This window comes from Ranitomeya variabilis, chromosome 6 (assembly GCF_051348905.1).
Source record: "Ranitomeya variabilis isolate aRanVar5 chromosome 6, aRanVar5.hap1, whole genome shotgun sequence".
In the NCBI taxonomy this organism is placed as follows: Eukaryota; Metazoa; Chordata; class Amphibia; order Anura; family Dendrobatidae; genus Ranitomeya; species Ranitomeya variabilis.
Genome location: NC_135237.1, coordinates 317693098 through 317707425, shown reverse-complemented (window position 1 = coordinate 317707425; position 14328 = coordinate 317693098). Strand labels below are relative to the sequence as shown.

Here is a 14328-nt window from a genome sequence, read left to right as displayed (position 1 = left end):
ACCACAGCGATCAAAATGTACTTGTAATGAATCTGCCGGCTGGCAGATTTGGCGGGCGCACTGCGCATGCGCCCGCCATTTTCCAAGATGGCGGCGCCCATGGAGAAGACGGCCGGACACCGGGAGGGACATCGAAGCTAGGTAAGTATGGGGGTGTGGGATCGGAACACGGGGGGGGGGGGAATCGGAGGACCGGGGGAGCGGACAAGAGGACCGGGGGAGCGGACAGGAGGGAGGAGGGGAGCGGACAGGAGATCGGGGCAGAAAGGACGACTGGGGGGGCGATCGGTGGCGGTGGGGGGGGGGCAGATCGGGGTCTCCAGCCATGGCAGATGCTATTGCAGCATCGGCCATGGCTGGATTGTAATATTTCACCATTTTCATAGGTGAAATATTACAAATCGCTCTGATTGGCTGTTTCACTTTCAACAGCCAATCAGAGCGATCGTAGCCACAGGGGGGGTGAAGCCACCCCCCCCCCCCTGGGCTGAAGTACCACTCCCCCTGTCTCTGCAGATCGGGTGAAAATGGAGTTAACCCTTTCACCCGATCTGCAGGGACGCGATCTTTCCATGACGCCACATAGGCGTCATGGGTCGGATTGGCACGGGTTTTCATGACGCCTACGTGGCGTCAAAGGTTGGGAAGGGGTTAACATAACGTTTGGGATCACATTTATCCTGTGCCTTAGCACTTGCATAGAGGTTTCCATCTAAATCTCCTGAATGACGCGATTCCAATGAAACCACCGAGGGATCCACTCGCTATGAGGCAGCAGAATTACTGTGGACTCCGTTTGGCCTCTGTTCATCGGTGTCCTTCTCAGAAGTGCACAAAAACTGTGGCTGACTGCACTTTTAAACTCGCCTAAAAAGATGGACACCGCCAAATCACAGTCCAGACAGCGTCCACAGTGCCTCCATCTGCCTCATAGGGAGCCATCTGAATCACGTGTTTCAGAGATTTACCTCAGTGTAAGCGCTCAGCCGAGAGCGCAGGATAAATGTGCGCCGAGCCTTACTGCGATTTTTGGGAGCCAGAATAAACAAATCGACAGCAGGTGAAGAATTGGTTTTATTTTTTATGCCAATCCTCATGTGGTATAAGTGATTAGATTACTCTATTCTTCGGATCTGTGCCATTACAACGATACCAAATTTATGTCTGGTTTTTATGTTTGGCTGCTGTCACACACTAAAAGACTTTTTTATTGCAAAAACAAGTTTTTGCATCGCCATATTTAGATAGTTATTATTTTTCCATATTTTGGCTGACAGTCATGTGAGGGCTTGTTTTTTGCTGGTCGAGATGACGTTTTTATTGATACCATTTTCATACATATGACATTTTTTGATCGCTTTCTATTCTGATTTTTGGGAAGCAGAATGAACAAACACCAGCAATTCAGGAATTGTTGTTTTTTTTTTTCCTTTTATGCCCTTCCGCTTAAGGTAAAATTGATAAGGCAGCTTTATTCTTCAGGTTAGTACGATTACAGCGATAACACATTTGTATTTTTTTTATGTTTTGGCGCTTTCATACAATAAAAACTATTTTATAGAAAAAATAATTATTTTTTGCATCTTTTTAATCTAAGAGCTATAACTTTTTTCGCTGACTGAGCTGTATGGCAGCTTTTTTTTACAGGACAAGATGACAATTTCAGTGGTACCTTTTTTATTTACATTCGTCTTTTTGACTGCGTTTTATTCCTCTTTTTGTTCGGTGGTATGATAAACAATAGTTTTCTGCCTAATTTTTTATTTATGTTTTCTAAGGTGTTCACTGAAGGGCTTGACTATTGGGACAGTTTTATGGGTTGGGTTGTTCCAGACGTGGTGATTCCAAATAGATGTACTTTTTTTAGTTTATTTTTGTTTTTACATAAATATATTTATTGGATTTAATATTTTTTCTTTATCTTGAGATTTTTTTTTTAAAGATATTTTTACATTTTTACTTATTTTTGTTAACTTTTTTACATTGTCCCAGGAAGTGACATCAACTTTCCCTGCCCTGATCGCTGATGTAATACATTTGCTCAGCGTCTCACAGGAGGCATGTCAGCTCCTGCTCTGAGCAGATGCTTACAGGCCACTGACCCAGGGTGACCCCGCTGCCATCTCTCGGCCCAGGGTCACCATGGAGACCATCGGCACAAAGATATCACAATGTGATATCACAATCGCGTTCTGCCATTGAGAGCAGAGAGGGAGCTCACCCCATTTTTGATGCCCATCAATGTCCCTGTTACTACTGACAGCAGGATAATAGGGGTTAAACGCCTGTGATTGGTGCTAGCACCGATCATGGGCTTTGCTGCAGGGTGTCAGCTGTCATATAGAGCTGACACCCGCTTTTGATCACAGCGATGCTCAGCATGAGCCCTCGAGATTGTCACGCAGTATACATACGGCGCTCGTCGTGAAGGGGTTAAAAACAACTACCATATTTTATGCAGCAACTTACCTGCCAACGATGTTTTTTCGTGGAGAAAAATCTGCTGCAAATGCTCAACGTGTGCTGGAGATGTTGGGACTTGGAGAGTCCCATAAATGATAGGACTGTGCTATAATAGCATTTTGGCTTCTCATAGCATCAAATTTTCCCATGAAAAATCCTGGCTAATCCTGTACCACTTAAGTATGTTGACCAAAAAATGCAAACGTTCTGACAACTAGAAGTCAATGAGGCCTTGTGGTTAAAATTGCACAGAACTCAAAGAAAAATGGTTGTCCCATTCTGGGTAGTTATGCCACCACTGGCAGCCACATCTGTCTACAGAAAGTCTTATAATGCCAAGAATGGAGAGGCTCCAATACAATGGACACCCACAACTTCATTCTTTGGGTGACAAGATGTGGAATTGTAGATGAGGGTACAAAGGGTGAGATTGGAAATTCCGGCATATTCTGTGGACATTCCATAAATGTATGGGATGGCTATACCCAATTGTTGTGTAATGAATAAGTGATATATGGTTAAGAACTTGAATGCATCCATCATAAAAAAAAAAATATTTGTCTTTTAAAAAAAATTGAAAGTTTGAATATTTATAGAGGCATGCCTGGCTATCGGAGATGTGGGTAACCTGCCCTGCTGGTAGTGTGTCCCCAAATAAATCTAATATGCTGTATGAGGCGACAGTGTGATTTATTCCCAACGCTTTTCAATGTTCTCAGACTTCTTTATCAGGACAACCACAAAAATCCCCCCCCCCATCACACCACTCATCGCTAAAATGAAGGGGCAGAAGTATGTCACCAAACACTTATCTCCCCGAAAACTGAGGACGGTTTAGTAGAAAGCCTATGGACCAGCCTTTAGCACATGAGAAGCAATGCTTGGATGAGCACTGCTGCCCTGCATTTGAAGGGTCTCTGCACCCTTACCCCCATTGATCAAAACAGACAACAAGCTCTGGTCTTGTTCCATGAATCTTCAAGCAAAAAAAAAAGCCATTGAATTGACAAGCGGATGGATCTGTGAAGTGTAAATTTACCCTAAATGAGCCATTGATGGCTAGATCACATGTTTCTGTTATAATTGGGGCAGCATGGTGGCTCAGTGGTTAGCACTGGGCAGCGCTGGGGTCCTGGATTCAAATCTCACCAAGCACAACATCTTCCACACTTCAAAGACATACTGACAGGGTATCTATATTGTGAGCCCCAATGGGGACAGTGCTGAATAATGTCTGTAAAGGGCTGTGAAATATGATGGCTCTATATACAGTAAATGAGTAATATCAATAAATTAAACTGGGTAAGCGAAGATTTGAATGGGAGCTTTAAATAATAAAAAAAAAGAGGACCTCTCATCTTGACCAAAGTGGCTATATTTAGCGCTTATTGTACTCCTGTCGGTCCCCTGAGAATGCCATTGTTTTATTTTATTCATTTAAAAAAAAATCCTTCATACAGTTCCAGAGATGCGGGCCTTTTTAATTAGTGATGATTTTTCTGGTCTTTACCAAGGGGCGGTGGTCACTGGGTCATAATGCAGAACACCCTAAAGCCCCGCCCCCAGAGAATCCAGCGAGTCACGCCCTCAGAGAATCTGGCGAGTCACGCCCCTAGAGAATCAGGTGAGCCTCGCCCCCAGAGAATCCGGCGAGCCGCGCCCCCAGAGAATCCGGCGAGCCGCGCCCCCAGAGAATCCGGCGAGCCGCGCCCCCAGAGAATCCGGCGAGCCGCGCCCCCAGAGAATCCGGCGAGCCGCGCCCCCAGAGAATCCGGCGAGTCGCACCCCCAGAGAAGAAAAATGCGAAATACTCAGAGGAGTGTTGGGAATGAAATAGGCCCAAAGTTTTGCAGTGGTGACATACCCTCTTTGAAGGACAGCTGGAAACCCAAATCTGTTTTCTCCCATGTATTAGATAAGTTCTATTTCTGCTGCTCTTTCCAGTACGGGGCTGAAGCACAGGAACGTTGCTGGTGTTATGCCGGAGACCCGTGTTACTCTGCAGCAGATTGCTCTTCCATGCGGTGCTGATCTATGGATTCCCTTCATCTAGGGTCATACATAATGAAATAGGTTTATAGCGGGTTACCGCAAGCAATTTATACAGGGGATGACAACGTGGAATGTGATCTTCATAATCCCGGAGGATAAATTGGGCAGATTGATGTCAAATCTAGAAGTCAGTCAGATAAATCAAGGACCAGGCTTGAATTATGTAGGAGGATCTGATGAATATATAAGAACCTGGGAAATAGAATCCGCCAATTTTACAGAATTTCGCCGTCTTGCTCGCACCTCTCTGCTTTATTTGTCAGGAAGCGCCCTTTTTCATGATCCAATAAATCATCTATGGCCGGTGCAATCTCAAATGTATCCGTGTAATAATATGCACAGTAAATGGCTCCTCTTTTATTGCTGTAGTCTTGCATTTGTGGGGTTGTAATGTGTTTGTCAATGTTTTTGTTGTTTAGAGTAGGTCTTAGTAAATCATTTAGATGGCCGCTGCCAATGAGGACCACATTTCCGTTATTGATTTTCACTCAGCGTGAAGTATCTGTGTACATGCTTACATTGTGCATTAGGAGATATTACTTGTCTGTTAAGCTGACATGATTGCGTAGCCATAGGTGTAGTAATAGGAAAGACCACCTGGTGGCAGTACTGAGCTGCACACGTGCTTCTATGCTGCATTCATGAATGGCTCTGCTGGCTTTGCAAAACCAAATTTCAGTCCAAAAGTGATGTAATAGAATAGATGGAAAACTTGTAAGCTGTAAACAGTGGGTTAGTATTTAGTATCTATTTTATGTATTACAACTTTTTTGCTTCATTGCTTGAAAATATAGATCTCTAAACATGGAAACTGCAACTCCAAGAAGGAATAGTCATGGAACTATAGAAATCACAGGATCGATAGACATGTTAGGCTACGTTCACATTTGCGTTGTTGGGCGCAGCGTCGGCGACGCAACCAACACGCATGTACACAGCGTTTTGCGACGCATGCGTTGTCATGAGATAGTAAAGATCAGGAGTTTCGGCGCAGGGAAAACGCTACAAGTAGCGTCCTCTGCGCCCTGTCTTGTGCGTCAATATGACGCATGCGTCGTAAAACACATTCCAACGCATACCGGCGCATGTCCATGCGCCCCCCATGTTAAAGATAGGGGCGCATGACGCATGCGTCTGTATCCGTCAACGACGCTGCGCCAAACAACGCAAGTGTGAACGTAGCCTAAAAGGGGATCCATCACCTGTTTTTTGCTACTTCATACCGAGAACTGCATACTGTATATACTCGAGTATAAGCCAACCCGAGTATAAGCCGAGGCACTTAATTTTGCCATGGAAAACTGGGTAAGCTTATTAACTCGAGTATGTATTGTCCCCTCATTCCTATCCCGGTATGCATGGCTCCCCCATCCTGTCCTGCTCTGTGTGGCTCCCCCTGTTGTTTGTATGGCTCTCCCGGGCCCCTCGTATGCATGGCTAAGCTCCCCCCTCCCATCCTTGTATGCATGGCTCCCCCCCTCCCATCCTTGTATGCATGGCTCCCCCCCCTCCCATCTTGTATGCATGGCTCCCCCCTCCCATCCTTGTATGCATGGCTCAGCTCCCCCGTCCCATCTTGTATGCATGGCTCAGCTCCCCTCTCCCATCCTTGTATGCATGGCTCCCTCGTCCCATCCTTGTATGCATGGCTCCCCCGTCCCATCTTGTATGCATGGCTCAGCTCCCCCCTCCCATCCTTGTATGCATGGCTCCCTTGTCCCATCCTTGTATGCATGGCTCCCCCCTCCCATCCTTGTATGCATGGCTCCCCCCTCCCATCCTTGTATGCATGGCTCCCCCGTCCCATCTTGTATGCATATCTCCCCCCGTCCCATCTTGTATGCATGGCTCCCTCTTCCCATCCTTGTATGCATGGCTCCCCCCGTCCCATCGTGTATCCATGGCTCCCCCCGTCCCATCTTGTATCCATGGCTCCCCCCGTCCCATCTTGTATCCATGGCTCCCCCCGTCCCATCTTGTATGCATGGCTCCCCCCGTCCCATCCTGTATGCATGGCTCCCCCCGTCCCATCTTGTATGCATGGCTCCCCCCGTCCCATCTTGTATGCATGGCTCCCCCCGTCCCATCTTGTATGCATGGCTCCCCCCGTCCCATCTTGTATGCATGGCTCCCCCCGTCCCATCTTGTATGCATGGCTCCCCCCGTCCCATCTTGTATGCATGGCTCCCCCCGTCCCATCTTGTATGCATGGCTCCCCCCGTCCCATCTTGTATGCATGGCTCCCCCCGTCCTATCTTGTATGCATGGCTGGGCTCCCTGTTCTCCCCCGTCCTCCCCCTTGTATGATTGGCTCAGCGTCCTTCCGCACCCTCCCCCCGTCATACTCACCCTCGTCGCTTAACGTCCCTGCATCTCCATTGTCCTGGCGCTGCAGCTTGTTCCTGTGTTCAGCTGTCAAATGGTACCACTCATTAAGGTCATGAATATGCGCTACACACCTATGGGAGTGGAGACACGTTCATATTCATTACCTTTAATGAGCGGTATCACCTGACCGCTGAGCACAGGAACAGGAAAGAGGTGCCGGGACAGAGATGCAGGGACGGAGATGCAGCGACAAGCGGAAAGTATTGATGTCTTCTGGAAGCCGGCGGCTGCAGCTGTCACTGTGCTACAGCCGCCGGCTCCCCCTCCCCCGCCGGCTTTCTGGACCATGACTCGTGTATAAGCCGAGGGGGGCGATTTCAGCACAAAAAAAGTGCTGAACATCTCGGCTTATATACGAGTATATACCGTCATTTATTAAAAAACACCCCAGTTCCAAAGATATATCATTTAGTGCACTGGGTTTAGCAGTTGTCTTTGGATGTAGCCTGTAGCAGAGCTCAGAAAGCTAACCTCTCTCAGACCAGGCTCTTTGTGTACATTGTATACAGACAGTGAGCTGCTAATCAGTGCTGGGGGTGGCATTGGACCAAGAGCATGCAGGCACTTATTCTAGCAGTGATAATCTCCTGCTGATAAAACGCTATTTATATTGAAACAGCACACAGCCTAATAAGTGACACATCACTGACATCTGTGTATCAGCCCTCACCTCATGCTGCCATCAGATTACATAGGAAAAACTTACTGACAGATTCCCTTTAGTGATAAGAAAATGATGAAAAAAAGGATACAAAATGTTCAAAACATCTTGTTTTATTCAGTATAGAGTATGAGTACCACATGTAGAAATACACTCACTTAGACACCTCGGCATCATATCAGTGAGGTTAAAAGGGTTTAAAGGGGTTTTCTGGTGTATGGAGAAAACCATGATTCCCTGTGGACAATTCAATGGTGAGCTGATAAACTTTTCCTTATACAGTGCCTTGTGAAAGTATTCGGCCCCCTGGAACTTTTCAACCTTCTCCCACATATGCTTCAAACATAAAGATACCAAATGTAAATTTTTGGTGAAGAATCAACAACAAGTGGAACACAACTGTGAAGTTGAAAGAAATTTATTGGTTATTTTAAATTTTTGTGGAAATTCAAAAACTGAAAAGTGGGGCGTGCAATATTATTTGGCCCCTTTACTTTCAGTGCAGCAAACTCACTCCAGAAGTTCATTGTGGATCTCTAAATGATCCAATGTTGTCCTAAATTCCTAATGATGATAAATATAATCCACCTGTGTGTCATCAAGTCTCCGTATAAATGCACCTGCTCTGTGATAGTCTCAGGGTTCTGTTTGACGCACAGAGAGCATCATGAAGACCAAGGAACACAACAGGCAGGTCCATGATACTGTTGTGGAGAAGTTTAAAGCCGGATTTGGATACAAAATGATTTCCAAAACTTTAAACATCCCAAGGAGCACTGTGCAAGCGATTATATTGAAATGGAAGGAGTATTATACCACTGCAAATCTACCAAGACCCGGCCGTCCCTCTAAACTTTCATCTCAAACAAGGATAAGACTGATCAGAGATGCAGCCAAGAGGCCCATGATCACTCTGGATGAACTGCAGAGATCTACAGCTGAGGTGGGACAGTCTGTCCGTAGGACAACAATCAGTCATACACTGCACAAATCTGGCCTTTATGGAAGAGTGGCAAGAAGAAAGCCATTTCTCAAAGATATCCATAAAAAGTGTTGTTTAAAGTTTGCTACAAGCCGCCTGGGAGACACACCAAACATGTGGATCAAGGTGCTCTGGTCAGATGAAACCAAAATCGAACTTTTTGGCAACAATGCCAAATGATATGTTTGGTGTAAAGGCAACACAGCTCATCACTCTGAACACACCATCCCCACTGTCAAACATGGTGGTGGCAGCATCATGGTTTGGGCCTGCTTTTCTTCAGCAGGGACAGGGAAGATTGTTAAAATTGATGGGAAGATGGATGGAGCCAAATACAGGACCATTCTTGAAGAAAACCTGTTGGAGTCTGCAAAAGACCTGAGACTGGGACGGAAATTTGTCTTCCAACAAGACAATGATCCCAAACATAAAGCAAAATCTACAATGGAATGGTTCACAAATAAACGTATCCAGGTGTTAGAATGGCCAAGTCAAAGTCCAGACCTCAATCCAATCGAGAATCTGTGGAAAGAGCTGAAAACTGCTGTTCACAAACGATCTCCATCAAACCTCACTGAGCTCGAGCTGTTTGCCAAGGAAGAATGGGCAAGAATTTCAGTCTCTCAATGTACAAAACTAATAGAGACATACCCTAAGCGACTTGCAGCTGTAATCGCAGCAAAAGGTGGCGCAACAAAGTATTAAGTTAAAGGGGCCAAATAATATTGCACGCCCCACTTTTCAGTTTTTGAATTTCCACAAAAATTTAAAATAACCAATAAATTTCATTCAACTTCACAATTGTGTTCCACTTGTTGTTGATTCTTCACCAAAAATTTACATTTGGTATCTTTATGTTTGAAGCATGATATGTGGGAAAGGTTGAAAAGTTCCAGGGGCCAAATACTTTTGCGAGGCACTGTATGTCATGATTCCCTGTATTCCCCTGTAGGTGTATGATGAAGTAACCACATGTATATGATTTTGTGTACTTGTGGTCACCTGCCAACTAGACTCCTGCAGTGCTCTCAATTCCGTTGTATTGACAGAAGCTGCATGAGCCTAGTCGGCATGTGACCACAAGTATGCAAATCACGTACAGTATGTGCGGTTATTTGATCATTCACCTGCGGGGGAATACAGGGAACCGTGACAATGTACAATTGGCACACTGTCACAATTTGACAGTCGAATTTATTGACCTGAGAGTTTTATTTTCTAAGGACCACCCCTTGAAGAAATGAATGAGGTTCATTGTATCCTGCCCTCCCACCACCAGCGTTGTCTTTGCTGAGCACAGTTGTGTTGTGTGCTTGTGACCAGCATGCTGCATTTGATGTAACAAAGAATAGTGATGGCGGAGACCTACACACATACAGGCTCATTCACATGTACACAAGATGGTTTACTGGTCAGTTTCTGAACCTTCCCATTCAAGCAGAAAGCAGTATAGACAGTGTGGTTGGCGCAGGAAAACACAGGACCTGAGGCAGATGCCAAAATAAGAAGTTACAAGATGTGGCTTTCTGCTGAAATCGCTTCACCTGAAGTCATACCGTGTCATCGGCACAAAGGAGGATGATAACAGAAGCTTATGGCGTATTGCAGTTTGCTCCTAGATATAATAGGAGGTGGCAATTAATATATCATTTCCAATGAAGCACAGTTCCATTTATGGATTTAATTCTAGAGAAATGGGTACACAGAAAAGTAACGTGAGCTGTACAACCACCACTTTATGATCCTTGAATTAAAGGTGTTATCCAGGACTAATTTTTTTTACTATGGGTCTAAGAACAAGCAGGTAGCTGCTAACAATCTGCCCTTTCTGCCTGTTCAGATCGGTCACAAATCGCTCCTGCCGGCAATTCTGTGGCTTCTGTTGATGTCATGTCGACAGCACAGCTGCTTCTCTTCCTTTCTGCACCGTGACTGCCAGTGTCATGCTGATTGACAGCCGGCTCCCCACTGCCTAACTGCGGGGAGCTGGCTTTCAGTCCGCCTGCAGTCACACCCCATTGACAGAGCAGCTCAGGTAGAGAAAGAGCTGCTCTGCTGACATGAAGCAGCAGGATCGGTCAGTGACCGCTCTGAGCCAGCGCCAGGTAGACCAAGCAGATCGTTAGCAACGACCCACCTGTTAACTCTTGGGCCCATGGTAAAAAAATAAACTAGTCTCAGAAAACTATGTGCGGTTATGAATGGTGGTTCCAATATCCAGTGATGAGAATGTGAGCGCAGCCGTGTATGAACATTATTCAACCAATCACGTCATGGGTACCTGATGGCATGAATGAGTATTGTCTGTTCGGGGGTCTGTTTTTCGTGGCCCACCCTGTATTAGACTGTTGGAGTGAATATTCTCTAAAACTTCTAACTGTAAACCGTGCTTTCTTTGCTCTTTTATATGTGGCAGTATATGAAGCCATACTGTACATTGAATCGTCTCTTTCTTTTGCAGGTGCTGTAAGTGGTTTCTAGAGGATGCTGCGTTTTTTCATTATTGCCTTGTTCCTCCACTCTGTCTTCTTCATGTCAATTTTTCACATATATTTTACCTCTCCACTGGTCCATGGCATGACGCCACAGCGTACACGGCTTCCACCACCTGCAAAACGACTGGTTCTGTTTGTGGCTGATGGATTGAGAGCCGACACCTTCTTTGAGTTGGATGAACATGGTCTTCCCCGAGCTCCTTATCTTAGGTGAGGTTAAACCTTGAGACTAAGATTTTGTTGTAGTTTTTTTTTCCATAAGAATCCATTCTGGTAGGGGGCGTGTCCTAACTGGCCATGTAAGCGGACGCACAGCAGAGCGCTCCCGCTACTGTTTTGTCTTAAAATCCTGAGCAGTCGCTGCTGACCGGCCTTTTTTGCTGCTTACCGGCTGGCTGAAGGTCTGGGGAGCAAAGCGGTGCTGAGCAGTTGCCCCGACGCCGGAGGAAATGACTAGGAGACGGCAGAAGGGACGCCTGAGCCGGGGATGCAGGTGCCGGCCAAGATGGCGCCGAGGCCAGAGAAGAAGCTGATAAAGCTAATGCCACATGTCAGAAGCGCATGGAGGTGGTGGCGAAGCTCCAGCAGTTCGCCAGAGTGGGAGCAACGGAGGAGGCAGAGAAGGGAGCTGGAGCTGATATCGAGGAGGAGGGGATCCCAGCAGGAGAGCAAGAGGTACAGAAGGGGAGGGAGGAAAGCAGCATGGCAGTGGCAGTAGGGGGACCTGAAGACATGATACCAGGAGCTGAGCCGACCCTGAGGGATGTCTTTGTACTGGTTTCCTCATGCAAACAGTCCCTGACCCTTCAGATACAGGAGGTTAAAGGAGACACAGCACAGATAAGCGCAGCCCTGCAAAAGATGGACAGACGCATGGGGGTGGTGGAGGAGAGGGTGAGCACTGCTGAAGATCACATAGTTCAGCTGCAAAAAGCGGAGAAAAGGTTTGCTCAAGCGATATCAGAGCTGGCTGCCAAAAATGAGGATCTGGAGAATAGGTCCAGAAGGAATAATATACGTATAGTGGGTATCCCTGAAAAAACTGAGGGGAGAAATCCCACTGAGTTTATTGAAAGCTGGCTGTTGGAGAACATTGGTGGCACAGTGCTGACAAAAGTGTTTGCAGTTGAGAGAGCTCATAGGGTACCGCCGAAGCCCCCTGCCCCAGGAGCAAATCCCCGTACCATGCTTGCCAAAATTCTGAACTACAGGGACAGAGACATTATCCTGAGGAAGGCTAGGGATATGGCGGATCTGACGGTTGGAGGTCAAAGAATTGCTATTTATCCCGACTATTCTGCTGTGGTTCAGAAACAACGGATGAAGTTCACTGGTATCAAGAGACGACTGAGGGAACTGGGAGAGCAATACTCCATGATGTTTCCAGCAAAGTTAAGAGTGGTGGCTTTTGATAAAACCCACTTTTTCCTGACACCAGAGGACGCTAACCAGTGGATTGACACCAATGCTAAACAACTCAAGGGAAAAGGAGATTGAACTACCGGGGAGACCCGGACGGGGGATATTTCACGGTTGCCGGAGAAGAGATTTGTGATTGACAGCATATTTGCTATGGGGATGGGTAAAGATTGAGGGCTGAGCTGGGCCTTATTGAGTAAATGGCCAGAGGGTGCAGTAATGGCTGTTGGGCACGGGGGAGGAGGGGTATGCGGCATACTGCAAGCTTGATTTGTTCTTTTTCTACATGTTTATACACGGTGAAATGTTTTGTTCTGTTTAAGAAATGTACGAAATATTGTTATTTACGGTAGCGGGAGGCGGGTGGAGAGGGTAACGTAAGGGAGAGTGTTCGCAATGGGCAGTGGTGCCCCACTCTTGAGAAGAGGCAGAATGTGTAGCATTGGAAGGGTTAGTGGGGGAAGTTGGGTTTTGGTAGGGGGGGTGGGGGAGGTTAGACAGCTCATAATTGGGAGTAAAGATATAATGAAGGATGATGAGTCACATGATGGGGGGCTGCATTAAGATACTGAGTTGGAATATAAGAGGCCTTGCGGATAAGTCTAGGTGAGCCGCGAGTCTGCAATATGTTAGAGATCAAAGGGCTTCAATGATATGTCTGCTGGAGACGCATTTGGTGCGGGAGAGGGTGGATGTACTAAATAGGCGATGGATACAGAGGGCATACCACTCTACCTTCTCTATGTATTCAAGGGGGGTGTCAGTATTGGTACCCGTGGGAGTGCAGTATGAAGAGGTGAAGATACATGTGGATGTGGATGGTCAGTATGTGGTGATACAATGTATAATACATGGAGTGATGTTGTGTATAGCGGCAATGTATATTCCACCCCCTTACTCAAGCAAGAAAATTAGAGAGGTGTTGGAGCGGGTGGAACGATGGGGCCCGACACCACTTCTAATTATTGGTGATCTAAATAATATCTGTGATGACATTTGGGACAAAAATAAAAACATCCAGAATAGGACGGGGGGGGGGGCACACTACTACATTTGGCACCTATGTTCGTGAAATAGGTTTATGATTGACCTATGGAGAGTTAGACATGTTGGGGAGAGGGGGTTGAGATTCATGTTATTCACCGGCTCATAGTACTCTGTCCAGAATTTATATGGCTTTGGGTAATCGTCTGTTAGACACGATGGTGGGAGATGTGCGATATTTACCGAGGGCCCTCTCAGACCACAGTCCAATTGAGGTAGAGTTTAAATTGTTGGGAACTCAGGCCGCGAGTAGGAGAGAGTGGAAGATCCACCCTAATTGGCTGCACTTAGATAATATAAGACAGGAGGTGGCGGAATTCTTTGTACTGAATGATGGGAGTACAGACGCTCTTATTGTTTGGGAGGCTATGAAGGCGTACTTGAGAGGGTTACTGTTTAGAGATATTAGTAGGTGTAGGCGGAAGACGAGAGAGGCAGAGAAGGCAGCGGTTGACGAGCTGAGGGAAGCGGAAGACAAGATGGTAATATTGGGAACTCCTGAGGCTGGGAATAGATTAAAAACAGCGCAAAATCATATGGGGACCATTCTGCTGGGAGAGGCTGAAAGGAAGGGGAAATTTCAGAGGCTGACTTATTATCAGGAGGGAGAAACTGTGGGTCACATGCTGTCGCTGGTGGCTGCTGCCCAGAGGAGTACCTCGTTTGTCCACTCGTTGGTTTCTGGGAGTGGAGTAGAGTCTCTGAAACCTCTGAGATTTTGAAGGTTTTCGCGGATTTTTACACGGACCTATACTCCTCTCGGGTGGATGAATCGGTGGGAGACACAGTGGCTTTCTTGTAGGGTTTGGGGCTGCCGAGATTGA

General features: G+C 46.4%; 1 protein-coding gene across 2 annotated transcripts in view; it reads left to right on the top strand.

The window, feature by feature from the left end:
- PIGN (phosphatidylinositol glycan anchor biosynthesis class N) overlaps positions 1–14328 on the top strand; it is a 477253-nt gene that overhangs the window by 14552 nt on the left and 448373 nt on the right. For both annotated transcript variants that reach the window (XM_077269733.1, XM_077269734.1), the window contains exon 2: positions 11008–11251. In XM_077269733.1, the coding sequence (XP_077125848.1) occupies positions 11031–11251 (221 nt within the window). In that variant the 5' untranslated portion in view covers positions 11008–11030. The remainder of the gene's footprint in view (positions 1–11007; positions 11252–14328) is intronic.